The 21,897-nt window shown below is 37.0% G+C and overlaps 3 protein-coding genes and 1 non-coding gene across 6 annotated transcripts; 2 read left to right on the forward strand and 2 right to left on the reverse strand.

The window, feature by feature from the left end:
* The first annotated feature begins 1,150 nt into the window (after positions 1 to 1,150).
* LOC121768740 (probable membrane-associated kinase regulator 6) lies at positions 1,151 to 2,282 on the forward strand. Its single transcript, XM_042165282.1, has 2 exons — positions 1,151 to 1,898; positions 2,010 to 2,282. The coding sequence occupies exons 1-2, from the start codon at positions 1,280 to 1,282 to the stop codon at positions 2,015 to 2,017; spliced, it is 627 nt and encodes a 208-aa protein (XP_042021216.1). The 5' UTR covers positions 1,151 to 1,279; the 3' UTR covers positions 2,018 to 2,282.
* A 2,709-nt stretch (positions 2,283 to 4,991) lies between these two features.
* Positions 4,992 to 5,075, reverse strand: TRNAL-CAA. The gene has a single exon. It is a non-coding gene; the product is annotated as a tRNA-Leu (tRNA).
* Positions 5,076 to 7,759: 2,684 nt separating this feature from the next.
* On the forward strand, positions 7,760 to 14,090 carry LOC121792425 (golgin candidate 4-like). Of its 2 annotated transcripts, XM_042190367.1 has the most exons (16): positions 7,760 to 8,153; positions 8,588 to 8,686; positions 9,075 to 9,161; positions 9,838 to 9,954; positions 10,166 to 10,304; positions 10,386 to 10,450; positions 10,872 to 11,030; positions 11,211 to 11,324; positions 11,566 to 11,694; positions 11,823 to 12,116; positions 12,405 to 12,470; positions 12,623 to 12,825; positions 12,940 to 12,994; positions 13,187 to 13,372; positions 13,512 to 13,768; positions 13,876 to 14,090. In XM_042190367.1, exons 1-15 carry the CDS (start codon positions 7,929 to 7,931, stop codon positions 13,758 to 13,760), a joined length of 2,187 nt encoding a protein of 728 aa, XP_042046301.1. In that variant the 5' UTR covers positions 7,760 to 7,928; the 3' UTR covers positions 13,761 to 13,768; positions 13,876 to 14,090. The 2 variants fall into 2 exon arrangements, with proteins under 2 accessions (XP_042046301.1, XP_042046300.1); XM_042190366.1 differs by having other exon boundaries at positions 7,761 to 8,153; positions 13,512 to 14,090.
* Positions 14,091 to 14,172: 82 nt separating this feature from the next.
* Positions 14,173 to 16,345, reverse strand: LOC121792427 (reticulon-like protein B5). 2 transcript variants are annotated; one of them, XM_042190369.1, is made up of 5 exons: positions 15,974 to 16,345; positions 15,296 to 15,476; positions 15,067 to 15,208; positions 14,603 to 14,672; positions 14,173 to 14,442 (listed from the first exon to the last, which is right to left on the reverse strand). In XM_042190369.1, exons 1-5 carry the CDS (start codon positions 16,191 to 16,193, stop codon positions 14,384 to 14,386), a joined length of 672 nt encoding a protein of 223 aa, XP_042046303.1. In that variant the 5' UTR covers positions 16,194 to 16,345; the 3' UTR covers positions 14,173 to 14,383. The 2 variants fall into 2 exon arrangements, with proteins under 2 accessions (XP_042046303.1, XP_042046302.1); XM_042190368.1 differs by having other exon boundaries at positions 14,173 to 14,509.
* Between the last annotated feature and the right edge of the window lie 5,552 nt (positions 16,346 to 21,897).

The raw sequence follows: 21,897 nt of genomic DNA on the forward strand, positions 1-21,897 counted from the left end.
AAAGTACTACTACTACTCCCCCGTCCCATATTACTTGCACATTTCATTTTAGGCCGTAAATTTGAGATTGATTTTTTAGTGTAATTAAAGTAGAATTTAAAGGGTAACGAGACATCACTTAATAAATGACCTCTTAACTTAATGTAACATATTAATTAAATACATTAATTCTAACTTCAACTAGAAATAGTGTAAGTAGTTTGTGACGACTGAAACCACTTTATACTGTTAATTACATCCAACACATGCTTGGTATGGCCCACTCACTAAGGTTGCCTCTTTCAATCATATCATAAGCTTTATATATGTTCTTAGGACAAACTCATGTCAAAAGAAAAAAAAATCTTTCGAAATGACTTATTGTTCGTGGCAGGCCACTTTCAGAAAACCTTATTCTCCTACTACTAATTAATTATATTAGAGGAAACCTATAAAATCACCTAGTTTGAACAATTTGTCTCACAACTTTCAAAATTATGAAGTTTCAAAAATTCTCAATTGTTCCATTTGACCAAATTTGTGCTACTATAGTGTTTAGTTTTTTAAGCTCAAAACAACATCAATTAGTCGTCCATATTGACATATTAATACACATTTATGTTTATATCCATTGACAACACTAAAATTTTACATAAGTGCACCATTTAGCAACGAATTTGTATTCAACAAAACTATCATGGGATAATCAAGAAAGTTTTGAAACTACTTAATTTATCATTTAAAATTTTAAAGGTGCGAGACAGAATTAAATTTGTCAAAATATCATGATTTATGAGGCAATTAAGTCTTTGTCGAGAATTGAACATTACGTGCACGGTTGCATAATTGCATTTCTTGAGAAAATTCCATCCTCGCCGAGGAGACAAGAAATAAAAATTAGTTGGACGAAACTCAAACATCTAAGTTAAAGAGAACAAAAAAAGGGAAAACGAGAAGCTAGAGTGCCAAACAATTATTCTCAAAAGCAACAACATATGGTATAGATGAGGGAGAAATCAAGAAAATATGTTCAAACATTGATACTCCATATTCTTCAAACATGTTAGATAATCAAGATTGCAATTTACCAAACTAGTGTTACACTGATTTGTGACAAGCCATGTGTTGTTGATGAAAAATCTATTATTTCCCCACATAGTATAAAATACAGTACCATAGTTGCAAAGTTTCCAATATTAAGAATTCCCACATTTTTCCACTCAAAAATTATAGTTTAAAAAACCACTACTTTCTCCATTCCTCTTCCCAAAACTCCTGGTAAATAAGTTCCCATTTCACCATGGAAAACTCCAAGCCACTAGCAACAGAGAGTTTCTCTTACAGTTGGTTAGTAGACAGACAACAACACTCTCTTGATGTCCTAACTGAGATCACCACACCCCAAAAACCATGTGAAAAAGATCAAAACTTCAACTTTGATGTTTCTTTGACAACATTCCATGCTTCCCTTGTTCATGCTGATGAAATATTTGCAGATGGGCAGCTCATGCCGGTCTACGCCTTGGAAAAAACTCCGGATTATGTCCCTCCGTCGCCTCTTCCCTCGTGTCAATTTGATCATGGAGGCAAGAAGCAGTCTTGTTTGGTTGAGAAGTGGAGGAGAACATCAAAGAGGATCTTGCACAAGTGTTTTGGATTCATTAGGCCGTTGTACAAAAGCTCGAGGAACAATAGTAGAGTCGATGATCTCGAGAGGAAGGTTTGTGAGGTTGAGAGGTGGACTAATTCTCTGCAGGCATCACCAAGGCCTAGCTATGACTCTGCTCTCATGAAGGCGAGGAGTTGGGTCGCTTCCCCACAAGCCTCGCCTAGATTGATCCCGTCTCGTGCTAGTAGTGCTTGGTGCGGTGATGAAAGCTCCATCCGCGAAGCAATTCTCTACTGTAAAAGATCAATAGGTAGTTGAGCTATTAAGTCCAACTGATTTTTAGTTTTCTTGTTTTTTTTGTATAGAAGTTCTTATAGTCTTGAACTAGGACTAATGATTTGAATATTTTAAAAAATTTCAGAAAAGTAGAGAGAATTGTCATCAGCACAGAGAAGAAAACAGGAATCAAACTCAAGAAATGTAGCCCTTTTCCTTTAGCCTCATGGTGTATTATTTAGTGTTCTATCTTTAGTAGGAAAAAAAAAGGGTGTGACAATTTTTGGAATTCCACTCAGGGCATTGTGCAATCTTTCAATCCTTGTGTTGTAAAATGAAAATTTCTCCACACTGTATATATAACTATCTGTTATCTGTCATGGAAAAAACAAGCATGTATGCACTTCTTTGATGAGCATATTATGTTTATTTTCGCCTTCATCTATTCGTTGCGATGAATGATTCATCGGAGAAGAATTCAAACGGGTTCGTTGTTGCAGAAGAAGATACCTTTGGCATCTTGTTAGCAAGATGCTTGGTTTTGTTAGGATGAGGTTACAAAGGGGGCCTCACATGATCCCATTTCTCCCTTTTTTGTTCCTTTGTGGTAAATTGTTTATTAATTTTCTGAGGTGTTTCAAAACAAAATTGATGCTTGGTCCACAACTATTTGGAATTTGATCCTTACAGTAAAAGACATTATCACATACTATTGCATTAGTTCTACCAGATTAAGATTTGTCTTAAATACTTCTGTTCCTATTATTACAAAAACAAACACATGCTGCCCATTTTAACAGTGTATGATGAGCTTCACCAATCATCAGAAAACACCAAACATTTACTCAAGAAGATTCATTGCCAACAAAATCCCACTATTTGCATTAACCTGCTATGATCAATTACAATTTACAGGGGTGATGCCTAATTCCTGTCAAGTTTGAACATTTTATGGACCATGAACTAAAGGATCTCAAATTGTACAAGCAACCGAAACCTAACACTTTTTTTTGGGAACAGCCGGGGACATGGAGGCTCCATCGGGGCAACATACTGCTAATGATAGACCATAAAACAACAACATATTTTTGTTTCTATCTGCACTTTTTTCTGTGTTTGCATAACCATTCCCTTCATTTGTGAAACAGTGCAATCTTGATTCGCTAACGTCTAAAACTTCAAGTTTCAAACACATCTCAATACCATCCCAAGATTGTGGGGGACCAGCCCCTTAAGACATCCTCCTATTCTTGTCTTAGCTCTTAACCAACCACGTGTATTTGGCGTTACTCCCATTTGAATTCACCAGAAGAACATGATGTGAAAAGGGCAAGGCTTGTGAATTGGTTGAAACCATGTAAGACATCAACTTGTCATAGACTTCTGGTAAGTTACTATTGTTGTCACCAGTTTTTATATTTTTAAAGGCAAATAAATTGTGGTAAAGAATGATTATTATTGGAAATATGTTAAGGAAACATAATAGAAGACTATGTAAATAGAGATGAACAGACAAAATCAGGACAAGAATGCAAGTTTTTAAGAGTTCATCATTTGGAAAAGCAAAGTCTGTTGGCAGGACTAGAAGGCTTAGAAACATCGCTATATATAGCATCAAGCATGTCGGAGAAGTCGGCTTTTAGCTCTTGTTTTTTACTTGAAAGGACAATACATAAAAGAGGAAGTCCTGCTTTTGCCGTTATGCAGTGCTGATTGTTAGGTCCAACGCTTTATCATCCTATATTCAAAAGAGAAATGAGGAGTGTTCAAAATGAAGTGAAAGCTTTGTAACAATGATATGAAAAGGATGCATGAGAGAGTTGAGTAAAACTAATAACATCCCTCTCTTTCTCTCTCACTAACAAACACAAACACAAACACAAACAAACAAACAAACGGATGATTTATAATGGAAAATCTTCATGCCAGGTGAAATTGTGGCTCCTGTTTCAATATTTGTGTAATGATGTTGTCAGCATTCAAGAAGTTGGTTGATTGTTTGTGACTGGGAAAGTTAAGATAATTTATGAAAGAACAATAAATAGTTGAAGAATGTTTGTTGTGACTGGGAAAATAAGATTATAGTAGTATATAAAACAGCAAAACATACTAAATTACATAAATGTCGGAGAAGTCGGCTTTTAGCTCTTGTTTTTTACTTGAAAGGACAATACATAAAAGAGGAAGTCCTGCTTTTGCCGTTATGCAGTGCTGATTGTTAGGTCCAACGCTTTATCATCCTATATTCAAAAGAGAAATGAGGAGTGTTCAAAATGAAGTGAAAGCTTTGTAACAATGATATGAAAAGGATGCATGAGAGAGTTGAGTAAAACTAATAACATCCCTCTCTTTCTCTCTCACTAACAAACACAAACACAAACACAAACAAACAAACAAACGGATGATTTATAATGGAAAATCTTCATGCCAGGTGAAATTGTGGCTCCTGTTTCAATATTTGTGTAATGATGTTGTCAGCATTCAAGAAGTTGGTTGATTGTTTGTGACTGGGAAAGTTAAGATAATTTATGAAAGAACAATAAATAGTTGAAGAATGTTTGTTGTGACTGGGAAAATAAGATTATAGTAGTATATAAAACAGCAAAACATACTAAATTACATAAATGTCGGAGAAGTCGGCTTTTAGCTCTTGTTTTTTACTTGAAAGGACAATACATAAAAGAGGAAGTCCTGCTTTTGCCGTTATGCAGTGCTGATTGTTAGGTCCAACGCTTTATCATCCTATATTCAAAAGAGAAATGAGGAGTGTTCAAAATGAAGTGAAAGCTTTGTAACAATGATATGAAAAGGATGCATGAGAGAGTTGAGTAAAACTAATAACATCCCTCTCTTTCTCTCTCACTAACAAACACAAACACAAACACAAACAAACAAACAAACGGATGATTTATAATGGAAAATCTTCATGCCAGGTGAAATTGTGGCTCCTGTTTCAATATTTGTGTAATGATGTTGTCAGCATTCAAGAAGTTGGTTGATTGTTTGTGACTGGGAAAGTTAAGATAATTTATGAAAGAACAATAAATAGTTGAAGAATGTTTGTTGTGACTGGGAAAATAAGATTATAGTAGTATATAAAACAGCAAAACATACTAAATTACATAAATGTCAGAAGTGGGATTTGAACCCACGCCCTCTCACGAAGACCAGAACTTGAGTCTGGCGCCTTAGACCACTCGGCCATCCTGACCTTTTGTTTTATTTCTTGTTACATTTTTATTATTTGCAAGTATTAAACTTCTAATTGATTTAAAAATCTATGCTTCTTAATCCTATTAAGTTTGTTTGATGCAACTCATACAACCGAATTTATTGGAAGGATAAAACGGCAACCAATAGAAATTCAATATGGGATGGTTAAACTAGAAACGAAAGGTACTTCTATAAATACAATACTATAAAAGATAGTTCTCCAACAAATAATAATCATACAATGACCTAGATTCACCAATGTCAGTCTGTTTGTTTTTTATGATAGTTGACCAATTTTGATTTGAGATGGTTGATTTATTAACTAAATGGTTTAATTGTACATAACTTGTTGTATAATCATGGAGTCTTTTTAGATTGAACATTTTATGTGTTTTGGAAATTTAAATTTCATTTTTAATTTGGAGACTTATAGTTATATATTAGTAATAAATTTATAATTGCTTATTTTTAAGAATAAATTAATTAAATAAAAGAGCAAAGGCCAAAACTAGTCCTGAACATATGCAAATTTTACGATTTTGGCCTTATACTTTATCTTTTGATTTTTTGCATCCAAACGTTTCAACTCAGATCACAATTGGTTCTACAGTAACAGTTCTGTCAATTTTTACATGGTCAACAGTTTTAACCCGATTTTGACCGATTAAAGCTGTTAACGGCGAATCAGGACTGTTCCGTTTGAAATCGAGGGTTGTGATTTCGTTTCGGGGCTGTTCAGGTTGGTTTCGGAGCTGTTCGGGGTTGTTTCGGGCTGTTGAGTGGTGACTATAGGCTGCCGAATGACGACGAGCAGCGGTGGGAGAGACATTCCACGGACGGCGTGACAACCCTGCGACGCGGCGGCTGGTGTGCGCGACGTCAGCGATTCCAGACCGAGGAGACAACAACGACGGTGATATCCGGTTTGAGGAGCCGTCGAGGTGGTGACGGAACGACAATGGCAAGTTATGGAGTGAGGATCGAAGGAGACCGACGACAATTGTGTTTCTGAAATTGAGGATCTATCAATTTGGGGATTTCTTCGAATTGGGGGTACGATGTAGCCTGGGTACAATCGCCGGCTGGAATCCGCAGGGGTGTGTCTGGCGGCGTCGACGGAACCGCATTGGTGAGGGGTCGGCGACGGGATGGAGAATTTGAGGGTGAATTGGAATGATGATTCTTACCGAGTTAAAAATCATATTTAAAGCTTTAATCAGTTAAAATCAGATTTAAACTGTTGACCGTTTAATTCATTTTGCAATTATTCATCCGTATGAAAATTAAATTATGAATGTTAATTGTTTTGCAATTATCTGTCTATTTTTTGGTGAAATCTATACTAATCTAAAGTGCAAGTTTGATGAAAAGTCCTTAATACCTTTTTGGAGGGAAAATGGAAAGATGAGATGTCTTCTATTCAAGAATAATTTTTTAAGGCAAAAACAATTGGACAAATAATAGCCCAATAAAATGCTAACTTCTTGAAGAAGTGTTAAAACACATTTAAATAGTGCACTACCGTTAAATTTTTTTTATAATTAAGTTATTAAATTTATATATTAATTAGCCTTTATTTGAGTTAAATTGGAATTGTGCTAGAGAGTTTAGTTTGTCTTCCATTTATTTAGGTTTAAATTGAGATTTAATCATTTATTGCAATACTTTTTAATATAAAGAGTAGTGTAAATTCTCACATTATTCAAAACAAACAAGATGCATAAAATATTATCGTTATTTTAAGTGATAGTAGTAATTTACTTTTTATATGTATATGTGGCGGGAAGTAAGAAATTTATTCTTTCCAATATAAAAAAATCATTTAGTCTTTGGAAATGTATATCAAGTTATGCTATGGTCTAAAATTAAAAAAAAGAAATAAACAGTCAACTAAAATGTGATTATTGGATAATACAAATTTTCTAACTTGACTTGTCAAAGAAGTTTTAAATTTATATGATTTAAATTATTCATATATTTAATGTGGATATGTTTAATATTCCATATATTTTTTTCAAATTAATTTTTTATAAATTAAGCTATTAAATTTATATATTAATTTACCTTTTATTTGGATTAATGACTTGCATAGCACTTTCAATAAACATCTCTACTCACACATATTTTCTTTATTTGTATATCTTATTCTAATTAATTCATACTCTTTGATCATTAGACACACATCTTATTTTTGTCATTAATTTTATTGTTTTTACTTCACTTAGATTATAAATTAAAATTGCATAAATGTTTCATTCACTGGGGAGTAGTAAATTCTTCATTTTGAGTGAGACAAGATAAGTACATTTCTGTTTTTTTAAATCTCCATATTTCTTTCAATTCTTATTTTTTATATATTTATTATTTTTTATATTCATTATTTGAAACTCTTATGTCCCGTGTATAGCTCGGGTGTTATAGTAGTAGAAAATAATGTGACACTTGATATTAAATATGTGGATAAAACGACGGTTGACAAAACAACAATAACGATTTAGTGGCCAATTTGGAACTTCTTTGGCATGTCAACTTGGATCTTGTTTAGCGGGCCTTATTGGAAGCCCACTCTAGAAATGAACCCAGCAAAGAATATGGCCCGCTTAGTATTTTTATTACATCACCCGACGAATACAGAGATGTGTAAATTCCAGGTCAGATAAAACTTTTTATTTATTTATTTATTTCCGCTCTCTCAGATCTACCAGCGTGCCTCAAAACCCCTTAATCAAATCGAAAATTCAATTCAATCTTGTCAAATTCCCCCCTAAGAATTTTATCCTCAAATTTTGCCAAATTCCAAATCTAGGTGAAGGGGAAAGAGGGAAATCGAGATTTTGGCGCGTAAATCTCGATGCCGATGTGGAGCTCGGTGGCGAATTTGAAGGAAAGTTTGAGTAAAATCGCACTGGATGTCCACGATGACGACGACGATGAAGAGCTTTCTATGTACACTCCTCCGCGGGCCGATCATTCCGACAAGGCCAGTTCAGGTTCGGAGCGGAGAGTTTCGCACATTTCCAGTGCACCGACTCATTCACCGATCGTCAATGGATTCGATTCCCCGTCTAATCACGAGGTATCTCCGATTCATTAGTTTGATCTCACTTTGGATGCTTTCGTGTGTGTGTGTGTGTGTGTGTTTGAACGGGGATGGTTAATGTGTATCTACTTCTAAATTTCATCTATAAGGATGTTTCTCTATCACCTGAAGTTACTGATGCATGCGCTTAGTATACCGGCTTTAACGGGATGTTTTTGTTAATTGAATAAAAAATGCATTTACTTATGGTGAAGGCAGCAATGTTGTTCTAACGTAGTCAGTTTGTGGAATGAGTAATTTATATTTATCTGAACATATCTATGTTGTCCTGAAAGATGCAAGGAGTGTTCTCATTGGTCTTGATCAAATGATACAAGTCATTTATTTGGGCACCTTGGACTTTTTTTTCCTATTCTGCTTCTTTGTTCTGAACAAATGCTAGTCCTAATAAGCGTCCGTTATTTTATCAGATCGAGCTGTACAAAACAAAAATTAAGAAGCTTCAGGAATCTGAGTCTGAAATAAAGGCTCTATCAGTTAATTATGCAGCTTTATTAAAGGAAAAAGAGGTATAGTCATCTTCTGCTATCAAATTATCTTCAAATTTGTTTCTCTATAGAAAGTATTGTTGAGAGATATTTAGAGTTCTATACAACGGGGCTTGATTTTATGTGCTATTGCCATCAAATTTTTGATGGTTATTGATGGATCAATTATAGTTTTATTGAACGTCATAGTAAAAGTGAGTTGTTGCCAGTTTTAGCCTGCTATCGATCTTGTTATTATCACATACATCCTGAAATTAGAAAATTCAGTAGACTTCTTGTCGCTTTCTCGCAAATGAACTCATATAAAATAAGTCAAGGTATGTCACGAGTGGTTGGATTCTTTTGTCGCTATGTCCAGGGCTTTCAAGTTTGATTGCCTCTTATGCATTCTTGATTTTGTTCTTGGCAGGATCAGATTTTGAGATTGGCTGAAGAAAATGGCTCACTTAAACAGAATCTCCTTAGTACAAATGGTACACCTAGAACTGTTCTTAAGGTGAGGAGACTACTTGAAGCTGATCATATTTCAGTTTATGAATTTTAGCATAATATCTGGATCCAATCGGACGTGGCTGTTCTTTTATGTCTTTTTTGTTCAGTTATTATTTATTATCTCATTGGCTCATTTGAATAAGTCTGGATCCGGCTTCTGTCTAGAAACATATCCTTTACTCGTGGAGATAAAAACCAATGCTGATATGATATTAGGCATTCTGAAAGCTGTTCTGGATACTAAAAACACTGCCTACCTTGTGTATATATACTATACCCTCCGTCCCGGCTAAGATGACACATTTCTTAGTCGGCACGGGATTTTAGGAGTTGTTGGTTAATGTGTTTAATTGGAGTGAGAAAATGTGAGTGTAAGTATTAAATGGAGAGAGAAAGAGAGTTGAATATTTATTTGGGAATAGAAAAAGTGGTTGGGTGTATTGATTGAAGAGAGAAAGTTTTCAAAAATAGAAATGTGTCATCTTGTTTGGGACAAACTAAAAAAGGAAACTGTATCATCTTAAGTGGGACGGAGGGAGTAGTTAGCTATAGGAGTTGAGCTGTGAGAAGAAAGACCATGTGATGACAGCTTAGATTGTGTAAATTTCCATCAAACTTCTTTGAGAGCAGTTTTTACTTGAATGTTGTTTGTTATTTGATTTTCTACTTTAACATCTCAGGGTAATGGTGATATTTCCCCTAATCGGTTTGGTAAAGCTGCAACAAAAAGTCGTGGTAATGGTATTGTGGCAAAGCATGATGGATTAAACAATGGGACAACTTCATCCAATTCAAGGGTAGGAGAACCATTCTTTTTCCCCAGTTAAGGAGGCTACTTTCCTTTCTCTGATGCTTGGCATTTGTTTGCTTCATAACTCCCAGTTTCGTACTCAATGTTAGGAATTAGTGGCAATCTAGTCTCTTGTTGTGTCTAGAAGTTTTGAATTCTAATGTGTTGCTCTTCACTAAATCAATGCAGCGAGTGAAAGCTTTTCTATTTCCTTGTAGGAACTCTCAGATGCAATGGAAGACAAAATTAGATCCTTGACCGCGATGCAAGCAACTCATGAATCTCAAATGAAACAAATGATGATGGAACTCAATAAAGAACGTGGCAAGCTGGCCAGCGTCCAGCTGAGGTTACAAGGTACAGATCTACTACTGGAGGATCTTGTTTTGGAGCAATGCACCATTGAATATTTGATTGAGTTATTTATTCTATTTCTAGAGGAGCAAAAGTTGAATGGATCGTTTCAGCAGGACTTGAGCTCGTTAAAAGATGAAAAAGATAAAGTGAGTGTTTATAGTTACCCTTTTTGCTATTGTGGTGCTGCTGGCCACCGGGTATCACTTAAAATAGTTGACAAAGTTAATATATTCGAAGTTATTTGAATGCTATTCAAAATATTATGTAAAATATTGTTTTTGATTTTATCAAGAAGTACTGTTTGATTATTGTTTTTTTTTTGGTGTGTGGTTTGATATGTACTGAAAATTGGAACCTCTTAATCATGTATTACTGTTAATGAAAGTTATTGACATTTTCAAAATTCTTAGATGTATTTTAGATTTTGGATATTATGGTATAGGTAATAACCTATTTTACTCCACTGTAATTAGAAAATTTCCATTAGGAATCTTTTGTGGTTATCTTGTTTCGGCCCTGTAGATCGTAATCTTACCCATTTCTACTTTTTTCCTTTATATATTTCAGATGTCGAGAGAGATAAACAGAACACAAGACGAGTTAAATCAGAAGATATCAGAGATAGGAAGGTTACAAATGGACTTGCAGAGAAGAGAACCAAACAACAGTGTAGAGAAGTTGAAAAACATTATTGCTTCTTTGGAGGAAGATAACAGAAATATTAAGGTCTATATCTTCCTACGGTTTTCCAATTATTCTTTCCAGTAATTGTTTTGCATGCTTCATGTGTGTTTTCAATTGTCCTTGTGTGTGGGTTTTGTTTAGTATAGTTATATATGTGTGGTTGTGTACACATTCACAAGCATTTTCACACAGACATTGAACCTTACCAATTTTTCATGGTAGAAAGAAAAAGCAGAGTGTGAGGCTGCGTTAAATGCAATTCGTTCTTCTCCAGTTCGCGAAGAGAAACCTGATGGCCTGCATCTTTCAAATAAACATTCAAATAGCATGAATGAGGTATACAGCATTGTATTGTCCGATGAACATCCCTTTTTCGTATATTGATTCATTACTCCCATGCTCAGTTATCTTTCATCCAAATAACACTTACTTATGAACATTAATCCCACACGTTGCAGTTTACTCATGCATGTTGATTAGTTGAATATTCATGCAATATGGCTTTACATGGATATCCATGTAATTTTTAAACTGTACAAGTTACAATGCCTTAGTCTAACCAATAAAGTCTCTGCAGGGATTGCTGGAGAATGAGAAAATGCAGAAGTATTTGCATAAATTAGAAAATGACCTTAAGGAAGCACGGATGCAAAAGGACAAAGCCTTGCACGAATTGACTCGTCTCAAGCAACATTTGTTGGAAAAGGTTTTTCCCATCTTCAAATTCTCTATAGGCTGACCATTATAAATAATGATCATTAGTACCACTCATGAAATTGTTGTTTTGTTATAAAAAATGTCTGCTACAATCTCTCTGACTTCACCCACTTGCAGGAATCCGAGGAATCAGAGAAAATGGATGAGGACAGTAAGATTATTGAGGAACTGCGAGGAATCAATGAAAAACAAAGGCTTCAGATTTCACGTTTGGAGAATGCTCTGAAACAAGCAATCTCTAGACAAGAAGTAAAACTGTCCAACAATAGTGAACTTATCAAGGCCAAAGAAGTTATAGACGATCTTAATAGAAAATTGACTAACTGTTACAACACAATAGATGCCAAGAATGTGGAAGTTCTAAATCTGCAAACTGCTCTTGGGCAATATTATGCTGAAATTGAGGCTAAGGTAAGCTCTTTCTCATTGGTGATAGAATATGGGGCTGTTCGGTTTGCAAGATTGTATCTCGAGATTAAATATGTAGTGTGTTCGGTTCATTAGATTGAATCCCATAACTCAATCCTAGATGGATAATCATGTGATAATTAGTCAAAGCCAACCCCCTCCAACTAAAATAATCTCACAACTTAATCCTAGATTATATCTTGGTACTATTTTATCTACCAAACCGAACATCACCTATGAGTAAGGGGAACATCATACATGATTCTTATTTTATGGATATCTGTTTTCCAGGAGCGTCTTGGCGAAGAGTTGTCAGTCACAAAAGAGGAATCAGCTAGACTTATCATGCAGTTAAAGGTTTAGTTTCTTAGCTTTGTTGTAATAGTATTAACATTTGTGTTTGAAACTCATTTTCTTTGAGTTATAAATGTTTATGCACTAGTCTTTTCTGGATTTATAATTCAGGCCGCCCTTGTAAATTCTTAAGTCTTCCGTTGATATGATTCCAGGAAGCAAACCAACTAGCAGAAGCATCAAAGAGGGAGGGGGAGGAACTTTTGGGAAAGCTTTCACAAGCTGATATTGTGATTGCTGAAGGAAAGAACAGAGTTAGGAAGCTTGAGGAAGATAATGAAAAACTCCGCAGAGCTCTTGAGCAAAGCATGACAAGATTAAATAGGATGTCTGTGGACTCCGATTTTCTTGTTGACAGGTGAAACTCTCATTCCCAGAGGATGCTCAATACTAGATTTTTGCTCTATTACTGGAGCACTAGCTTTTAAGAGTGGTAATAATATACTGTTACAACTGATGGTGTCATCTGCAGGCGCATTGTAATCAAATTACTTGTGACATACTTCCAGAGAAACCACAGTAAAGAGGTGCGTCTGCTTCATAAACTCCTGCCTTTCCAAAATATTAAGTGGGGCTCACTGTGAGAGAGTAAAGTTGTCCCAATGATAGCTTTAAAATTCCTAGTTTGTCCCCCTATTTATTGAGGTGTATTTCATGCTAAGACAGAAACAAACTGCTGTCAAACAAATCTTGATTTATATTTGATTGATCTTCTCCAGGTTCTTGATCTAATGTGTCGCATGCTGGGATTTTCTGATGAAGAAAAACAAAGAATCGGTGTTGCTCAGCAAAGGCCTGGCAAAAGTGTAGTTCGGGGTGTATTTGGCCTTCCAGGTCGGCTTGTTGGGGGCATCCTTGGCGGCGGTGCCCCTGAACCTCATTCAGCTATGACATCTGATAACCAGGTATTTTTTCTTATCCTCTGCGTTTACACTCTCCCCCTTATGTACCTAGTTGATATGCGAACATAGTTTTCTGATGTTGTCAATCTCTGATGAGTAATAGTTTTTTTGTAAAATATTGCTGGAAAAATCTCTCTTCCAGTCATTTGCAGATTTGTGGGTGGACTTTCTTCTCACGGAGACGGAAAGGGAAAAGAGGGAGTCTGCCAATAATTCAAATCAAGATCAAAACTCTACAGGAACCACACCCCCGTATCCCAACCCAAACCAAGTTCCCACATTATCTCACAGCAACTTGGGACGGGAACTTTCAGATTCGGAATTTTCAACAGTTCCTCTCACTTCATCAGAAAACAGTTTGCAAGGTTCGAGATTACCACCGAGATACTGATTATTAATGTAAGTTCGACTGTAAATACCCAAAATTTTCCACCAGCCTAAAATTTTCCAGCCGTGATATGCCTAAATGTTCTTTCAATTCTTTGTCTAACTTTGTGAAAACAAAGAGAAGCAGCATCCCTTGGGAGCGTGTATGTACGTGCATTTTAATAATCCCTGTATGAAGAAAGCTACACACACTTGAAACTTTTTGTAGACGAGATGGCACATATTTAGATAGATTTGCTAAAGAATATTACAATTTGCGTGAATTGTATATAAGCGCTATACAGAAACATAACACATCATTGTTCACTCTGCAACCCTTTTTTATTCCATGTAACAGCTCATTTATTGGATTCCAAGGTTCTACTCATGAATTTTTACACTAATAGTAGCATTTTGTCATCTCAATGACAAATCCATTAACGAAAGAAACATTAACTTAAATACTTGTAACGTTGTACACAAAATTCAACAATTTTGGTTCAAACGAACCTCAACTTTTGAAGAATGCAAATTGAGACTGGAAGCCATAAGGAAAAGCAAAAACCATATGCTCTAATTTCACCATGTTACTATGTCATGAATCTCCCTAAGCTCGTTTCTTGGCTAGTGCTATCTTGGGTATCTTGCTCAAGATTTTGTGGTTGAACACAGCATATGGCTTTCGGATCCCGTACATCGCTTTCTGTCTATATGGATCAACCCTATCAGCGTACTTCTCGTACAAAACAGGCAGAGTGTGCAACGAAACAAATACTATGAAAAATAAGAGATGACAAGGAAAGTCAGGATGGACGAATCAATACAGCCTGTTTATTTTTAGGTAAATAAAGGTGAAAGAGTTCTTACTTATGTAAGACAATGTCAAGAAGCTGCAGCAGCTGCCAACAATCGAGAAAAACCAAAGACCAAATACAACCTGATAATGAATTAAGGCCACAGACTCAACTAAGTAAACAGGGGGGGAAGAAATGCAGCAGTGTGGAAACCAGAAAGAACACAATTACAAATTTTGAGGCACAAACAATGATCCTTTAAAGGCTAACTAAATTAAAATCTGAAATTTAATGGCAAGATTCATCATCACAAGTTTGCAATTAAGTTTCTACACTAATTTCATTATAATTTACTTATACATAGCAAATGATATATGATCAAGACTAAAGATTAGCGCCCATGCCGGGGAAGATAATTCCTAAGGGACCAAGGTTCGATCACCAGCACAGGGGTAAATGTAAAACCATGAGAAAGTTATTTCACTCTAGGACTTGGAGATGCACAAAGAGAGAGGTCCAGTATCCAATTAATATTACCGTTAGGAATTTCTTAAGATGCCTGCCAGATGAGATTTCTCTCAACTCTGCGAATACATGATTGATCTCAGAAACGAGACCTGAGGCAATCTCCACAAACGGTTCCTGGGGGAGGCGAACTTCTGGAATATGGGGAGACAACCTGCAGACACATAAGAGATAAATCCATGTAACTGAGCACGGCATTTTCAGAGTAAGAACTAACAGCAAGACTGTTTCATGAGCTCACTTGTTGATGAAAACTGATGCATTAGACCATAAGAACGAAAGAGACAGCACGAGGATTCCAATGTGACAGACCAGAGTGAGTAAATGGTACTCAAGGAACTCGAAAAACACCCAGACTGCTGTTGCTACACCAAGCAGCAAGGCTGATATGTTCTTGTTCCTCCACAAGAACACATCAGCAGCTACAAAATAAATCACCATAAATTTGTTAGGTTTTATAAAAACACTAATCAAAATTGTATACACCATGAAAGGTCAAAAAATAACTCGAAAGCATAACGATGAACCTAAACTAAAATCTACACAATTATCAGAAAGTAATTTTCTAAATCAATCTAATCTCTACTTTGCACCAGAAGTAAATCATTAACAGCCATGGTGAAAGGCAAATCACAGAAATGCAACATCGATCTCAAATTGACCAAATAAAACCTAGCAAATTTTTGAAGCCTGATTGCAAATACACCTTAACATTGCATCAAACTCTAAAAGATAATTGCGAACTCTCATAATCAACAACAACACCTACGCATATAAAATCTCAGCATAACTCACCATATGCACATAAAAAACAATCAGCGAAAACATACAAAAAATTAAAAAAAATCACAGGAAATAATCTACAATAGGAAAAGGCAAAGCAGATAGAGGGGTGAACTAGTGAGCGCGTGATACGTACACATGCCACCACCAAAAACCTCGTGGACCGGCTTTTCGCGGCGGAACTCATGATTCTCCTTGGCGGAAGATTCCGATGCTATGTTGTCATCATCGTGGTCCGAGTCAGATGACGATGAAGAAGAACTCGTGTGGACGTCGCCGTCGCCGTGAACCCTATCGGAGATTTTATCAGTGAACGACTCAGTTCTAGGATCCGATATCTCCTCCTGTTCCGCCATCGCCGATCCAAATTCCTAAATCAAACAAATACTATTACTGAATATCGAAAATCCGAACGGTAGCAATGCGGGAATGATTGTTGATCGTGTGGATTTCAATTTATGTATGAAAGGTCGAGTTCGGAGTTAGACCACATGGAAGAACTAATCAGGAGTTTAACTCATTCAACTCCTTTAATTTGTATTTTAATGTATTCGTTTTTAATTTTCTTTGGGCAAATATTAAAAAAAATCAAGTGTGAGCAAATTCTCGCCTATTCCATAACTTTCAAAAATTGCCAATTAAATCATAATTTTGACAATTTTGTAAACTTTTACATAAACGCGCTGAAAGTATGACATGGAATAAATAATTAAACGATGTCGTCCCACTCCAGATTTACGTTTTTTTCCAAAAAAATAATGGATGAAATTGTGTTCCTTCCTTCATCTTAGCGATTGTTAAAGTAATGATCTAATATGGTTCAAATCATGTTCAAATTGCTCAATCATGTTTCCTACAAAAAAAAAATATATGGTTGAAATCGCATTCTCGTTGTTCATGTCACATTTAATTTGTTATTTCTAAAAGTTATGGGATAGACCATAATAGGATCAATTTTTTTTTCTCTTTGACTTTTTAATTTTTATATTTTTGTACTCGTCTCCTTGTCTGCCATTAGAAATTTAGAAGTCCTAGTATGCTATTTTGATGCGTCCACATGTAAGATTAATAATCCACTTTACTATAAATAATAAATAGATCAATTAACTAACATTTTTATCTATATTTATATTTAAAACTCGTGTCAAACAAACTAGAATTTCCAATCGTGTATTTATATTCTTGGGAATGGGTTGTGGTTGAGATGGTTGGATCGCTGGCTGGGCCAGATATCAATCTATTACAAATTTTAATTGGCCTACCATATTTTGGGCTAAGATTGACTAATAATAAATTCTATAGATATCTATACCTACAAGTAATACACTTTAAGATAGCAGTCAAGGATTATTACACAAGTATGAAATATTTATGTAAACCGTTTTCGATTCAGAATAGGAAGAATTATAGGACAAGAAAAGATATATTTTCCCTCATTATATATACTACCAGTCCTTGTAAACGAGGGCTGCATTGCATACTTGTCTCGGTTCAAGATGTCAGTAGTAGACGGTATGGATTTGTTCGCAAATATCCCACTGAGAAATCACCATAGATATTCTCTCGAGACTCCCCATAGGCAGCATCATCAAGGCCAAATTCTATTGGTTATTTTAGTGTAATTGGATTAACTTGATTGATCAATATTGTTATACTGAGACATCATATATAAATTTGGAAGTGTGGAGTGCACGCTTGTTTGAATTCATTATGATTAGACGGGGTTCGGGGGCAGCGCCCCCGAGTAGCGAGGTCCAAGGGGCGGCAGCCCCTGGCTGGGGTCAAGCTATGTAGAATTTTTTTTTATTTCGATTAAAGTTGTTGTGTAGAAAATTCATCAGGAAATATAATTTCTGATAGTCGAAAGACTGATTTGCAATTTTCGAAACTCCTTAAAACTGTAAAATCAGTTAAGAAAAACTAAGAGACGCAATGTTTCGTTTCAGGCCTCTTCTTATTGATCTTTTTTGGTTCAAAGTTTGATCGAGGATTAACATACGAAACTTCTAAAAACCTGAATTGTATCCGATCAAATATTGGTAGAACCACCAAATTGATTTGATCTGAAAGTGTTGTTCACGCCTTTCAGTATATCTATTTGTTCCCGTTTCAGTAAATCTCCCCAACAAATTCGTGGGCAAGGAATTCCGTGACGTCATCGAGAGCCCCGACTTCCATCTCTCCGAACCCCAACCGCACCTCCTCGTGATTCCGAACAACACCACTTCTTCATCCACATCTTGGCACGCTAATTTCTTGAAGTTGAAGGATGATACAATCGCCCCTAAGATGGTGGCCATCGACTTGTCCGTCCCCGGCTACACACCCCTGCTACTTAGCTTCGTCAACGGTTTGATCTTGCTATTGGAGGACCACGATGAACTCCCCCTTCATCATCTCTCCAATATGCAATCCCATCACCCGCGAATATGTCACACTTCCTAATCCTCCTCCTCCAGAGTATCAGAGCATCTACAACGCATCTCGCGAGCGTCTCGGTTGCAGCCTTCCGTCCCGGTCCCGTCTCGTCCCGGAGGGACGGCTCGCGCGACAGCTCGCTACGCGCCAGCGCCACGTGGCGCGCGCTGGCGCTAGGCGTGACGCCCACTCGCCGGCCCGCGAGTGGGCGTCGTCACGCTGAGGCAATAAATCATTTTTTTTAAAAAAATCGATTTTAATAAAAAAAAATTATAACGGTAATGTTACCGTTTTTTACCTTTGAACGGTAATTTTTTTTATTTTTTATTCTATAAATACTCTTCTTTCATTCTCATTTATACACACAAACACACATCTATTCTTCTCAAATCATCTCTCTTTCCTCTCTAATTTTCATCTCAAAACATTATTCTTCTCCCAAATTTAAATCATTTATGGATCCATTTGAGCAAATGCGTCATATAATGGATGAATCGCTAGCAGAAGATCGACGTCGGGAGGAGGAGGAAGCCGTGGCGCCTCCAAGGCGATCCCGGACTTACATCCATCGTAACCGGGAGGAAGCCGCTGCAAGGTTGGTACGCGACTACTTTTGTGACAACCCGGTATGGGGAGAGACCTACTTCCGTCGCTGTTTCCACATGCGGAAACGACTATTTATGCACATCGCAAATACGCTGGAAGCCCGGGAAGAGTTCTTCCAAGAAGGGTTCGACGCTGCAGCAATCCGTCATCTTGCTACTAGACAAACGGCGGATGTGTTCGACGAATACCTGCATATTGGGGAAAGCACTGGGAGAATGTGTCTGATAAACTTCTGCAAAGGCGACTGATGTGTAATTTTCGAGTTCAAATATCAAGTGCAAGATCACACAAGTTTAATAAAAATAATTCTAATATTACAACGATACTGCAAGAATACAGCGTCGAATGTAGTACTTCGAGTGTCGATCCACAGGGAAGGCAAAGATTATTTAATTCTAAAGTAAACAAAACACATACTAAAGAAGATTTCGATTTGAAGATTTTTTATTTCAAAATCATGCAAAAACAAACAAAGGAACTAAAACGAGAAAGATGTATCAAGAGATGAGATTGTTACTCCAAACATTTGTAGACAACAAGAGGATTTATCTTATATATTCGATTCTATCTCATAACATTAGGGACAAATAAAAGTAAACTAAGGTGTAGACACTAAACATGCTAAACACAAATGGTCAAAGAATAGCTAAACACATATTCTTAGAACCAATTCCACAATTCTAAAAATCCTACGGAAGCGCTAGATTCATAGAACCGTTTCAATTATGCTCAACATCCATTATCAATTTGTCATCTAAACGAGTTCAAATGATAATTCAATACTACTTTGGTCTATCTTATTTCAAGCTAAAGAGGCATCAAAATAAGAAAGTAAAACTATCACAAAAGATGCACCTTGAGGGATAATTTCATTCAATGTACAAGTAGCAAAGACGATCATGAAATAGAAACGAACATTGGATAAATCACGAAATTTATTTGTCTAACAACAAGTTTGGAGCAACACTGGAGTTCTTAGCCTATCATAATTAAACTAGGAACAAAGATAATGGAGATGAAAATCCTTGAAACCATGGAGCTTGGAGATGATGATTTCTCCCAAATCTTCAATAGCAATACGTCACTTTCCCCTTTCACTATTTTCTTCAAGTTTCCAAAATCACTCTAGGAGTCGTGCCTTCCAATTACCCAAATCAATCTCCTCAATTTTTAATCAATTGAATTCCTCCCAGATCGTCTATCTCCTTCTCTCGATTTTTCTCCTCCAGCACCGTCTACCCCCCTCTCTACACACGTCGTACTCTTTCTTTCTTCCAAGCAAAAACCGCTCCAAAAACTGCCGAGTTGCAGTTACAGATGAACCACCCGGGCGGGTGGATTTTGAAACTGAACAAATCACCCGGCCGGGTGATAGGAATTTCATCTTCTCTGGACTCTTTATGCTTTACGAATCTCCGACCGGGTGATTTGTTGGTGTAAAATTCACCCGGGCGGGTGGTTTCCATTGGAGTCTCCACGCAATGAAGAAGCGACCCGAGCGGGTGTTGGAATGTCCACCCGGGCGGGTAAGTAGCTTTGTTGAGTACAACGGCAGATAATGATTCATTTCGGAGCATTGGGCGTCATTTCCGGCTGGTCTCCGACAATCTGATGTCCTCCGCGCTCATCCTCAATGATTGTGGGATATGTATCTAGAGGTGAGATGGGGGAGACACAGAGCCTTTTTTACTTGGCCACTGAGAGGAATTTTGTGATGTGGACTGCTGTTATCTCTGGTTAAGGCTGCAGAGATGTGAGGATGCTTTTGCTTTGTTTCGTGAGTATGCAGCAGTGGATGCGACGACTCCAGATGGGGTGATCCTCGTCAGCATGCTTGTTGCATGTGCTGTGCAAGCTGGAGTTGATCCTGGGAAACAAATTCATGGGAAATATGTAGCACTTGGGGGAAAAATATAGAAAATATGCTTCGCATCAGCGATCGGGCAGCCTTCACCGACGAATTTCTCCGGAGGCCAAGCACGGTAGATTGTCAGTTTCTGCTCCGACTTCACGAAGAAGTGCACGGATTCCCCGGGATGATTGGCAGCGTCGATTGCATGCATTGGCAATGGAAGAATTGCCATGTGGCGTGGAGGGGGTCATACACGAGCGGCCACAAAGGCACCCACCCCACCGTTATACTCGAGGTCGTTGCCGACTACCTGCTATGGATTTGGCATGCGTATTTCGGGGTCCCCGGATCGAACAACGACGTCAACGTGCTCAACTAATCCGACCTCTTCACCGAAGTTTTGAATGGTAAAGCGCCGGCCATCAACTTTATCACTAACAAACGGCAGTATAAAATGGGGTACTATCTTGCCGACGACATCTACCCGAAGTGGCCTACCTTCGTGAAGACGTTCAACAGACCAGTGAACGAAAAACAGACTCTTTTTTAGCAGAAGCAAGAGGCTGCTCGCAAGGATGTGGAGAGAGCGTTCGGGGTTCTCCAAGCTCACTTCAACATTATCAAAGCTCCGGCTCATACGTGGTTTATGGAGAATATGGTCGACATGTATACATGTATAATCTTGCACAACATGATTGTCGCCGACGAATGACCTGAGGCGGGAAATTGGTTCGACCCTGAAACCCCGGGAAGCTCTACCGCAAGTAGTCCGCCTCGCAGTGGAGTGCATCCGTCTATGCAAGATCGATTGTCTATTCGGGCAAAGACACGTGATTCTACCGCCCACGCCAACTCCAAGATGATCTAATGGAGCACATTTGGGCAAACTTTGGCAACCAGTAGAGTGCGCGGAAGAAATTAAATTATGTATTTTTATAATTTTTTAGGATTTTAATTATGTGTTTTTTATTTTTTTTTAGAATTTTAAGTTGTAATTTTATTTTATTTTATTTAATGAAGTGTGTTTTTATTAATTGAATTTGTTTGAAATAAAAATAAAAAATGAAATTGAATTAATAGTTAATGGATGAGATGGTTAAGAGACGGTTAAGATATGGAGGGTTGCAGGTGATGTCTCTTAGTTAAGAGATGGGATGAAAAGGACAGTGTGGCCCATAAATAGT

The sequence above is a fragment of the Salvia splendens genome, chromosome 2 (genome assembly GCF_004379255.2).
Source record: "Salvia splendens isolate huo1 chromosome 2, SspV2, whole genome shotgun sequence".
NCBI classification, from domain to species: Eukaryota; Viridiplantae; Streptophyta; class Magnoliopsida; order Lamiales; family Lamiaceae; genus Salvia; species Salvia splendens.

Excerpts from the sequence above, each read along its gene's own strand:
- LOC121792425 (XM_042190367.1), top strand. The coding sequence starts at position 7,929 with ATGCCGATGTGGAGCTCGGTGGCGAATTTGAAGGAAAGTTTGAGTAAA. Across the intron at positions 12,117-12,404 it reads ATGCTGAAATTGAGGCTAAG|GAGCGTCTTGGCGAAGAGTT; the intron begins GTAAGCTCTTTC and ends TCTGTTTTCCAG. Across the intron at positions 12,471-12,622 it reads GACTTATCATGCAGTTAAAG|GAAGCAAACCAACTAGCAGA; the intron begins GTTTAGTTTCTT and ends ATATGATTCCAG.
- LOC121792427 (XM_042190368.1), bottom strand. The coding sequence starts at position 16,193 with ATGGCGGAACAGGAGGAGATATCGGATCCTAGAACTGAGTCGTTCACT. Across the intron at positions 15,477-15,973 it reads GGTTTTTGGTGGTGGCATGT|CTGCTGATGTGTTCTTGTGG; the intron begins GTACGTATCACG and ends TTTATTTTGTAG. Across the intron at positions 14,673-15,066 it reads ATCTTAAGAAATTCCTAACG|GTTGTATTTGGTCTTTGGTT; the intron begins GTAATATTAATT and ends ATTCATTATCAG.
- LOC121768740 (XM_042165282.1), top strand. The coding sequence starts at position 1,280 with ATGGAAAACTCCAAGCCACTAGCAACAGAGAGTTTCTCTTACAGTTGG.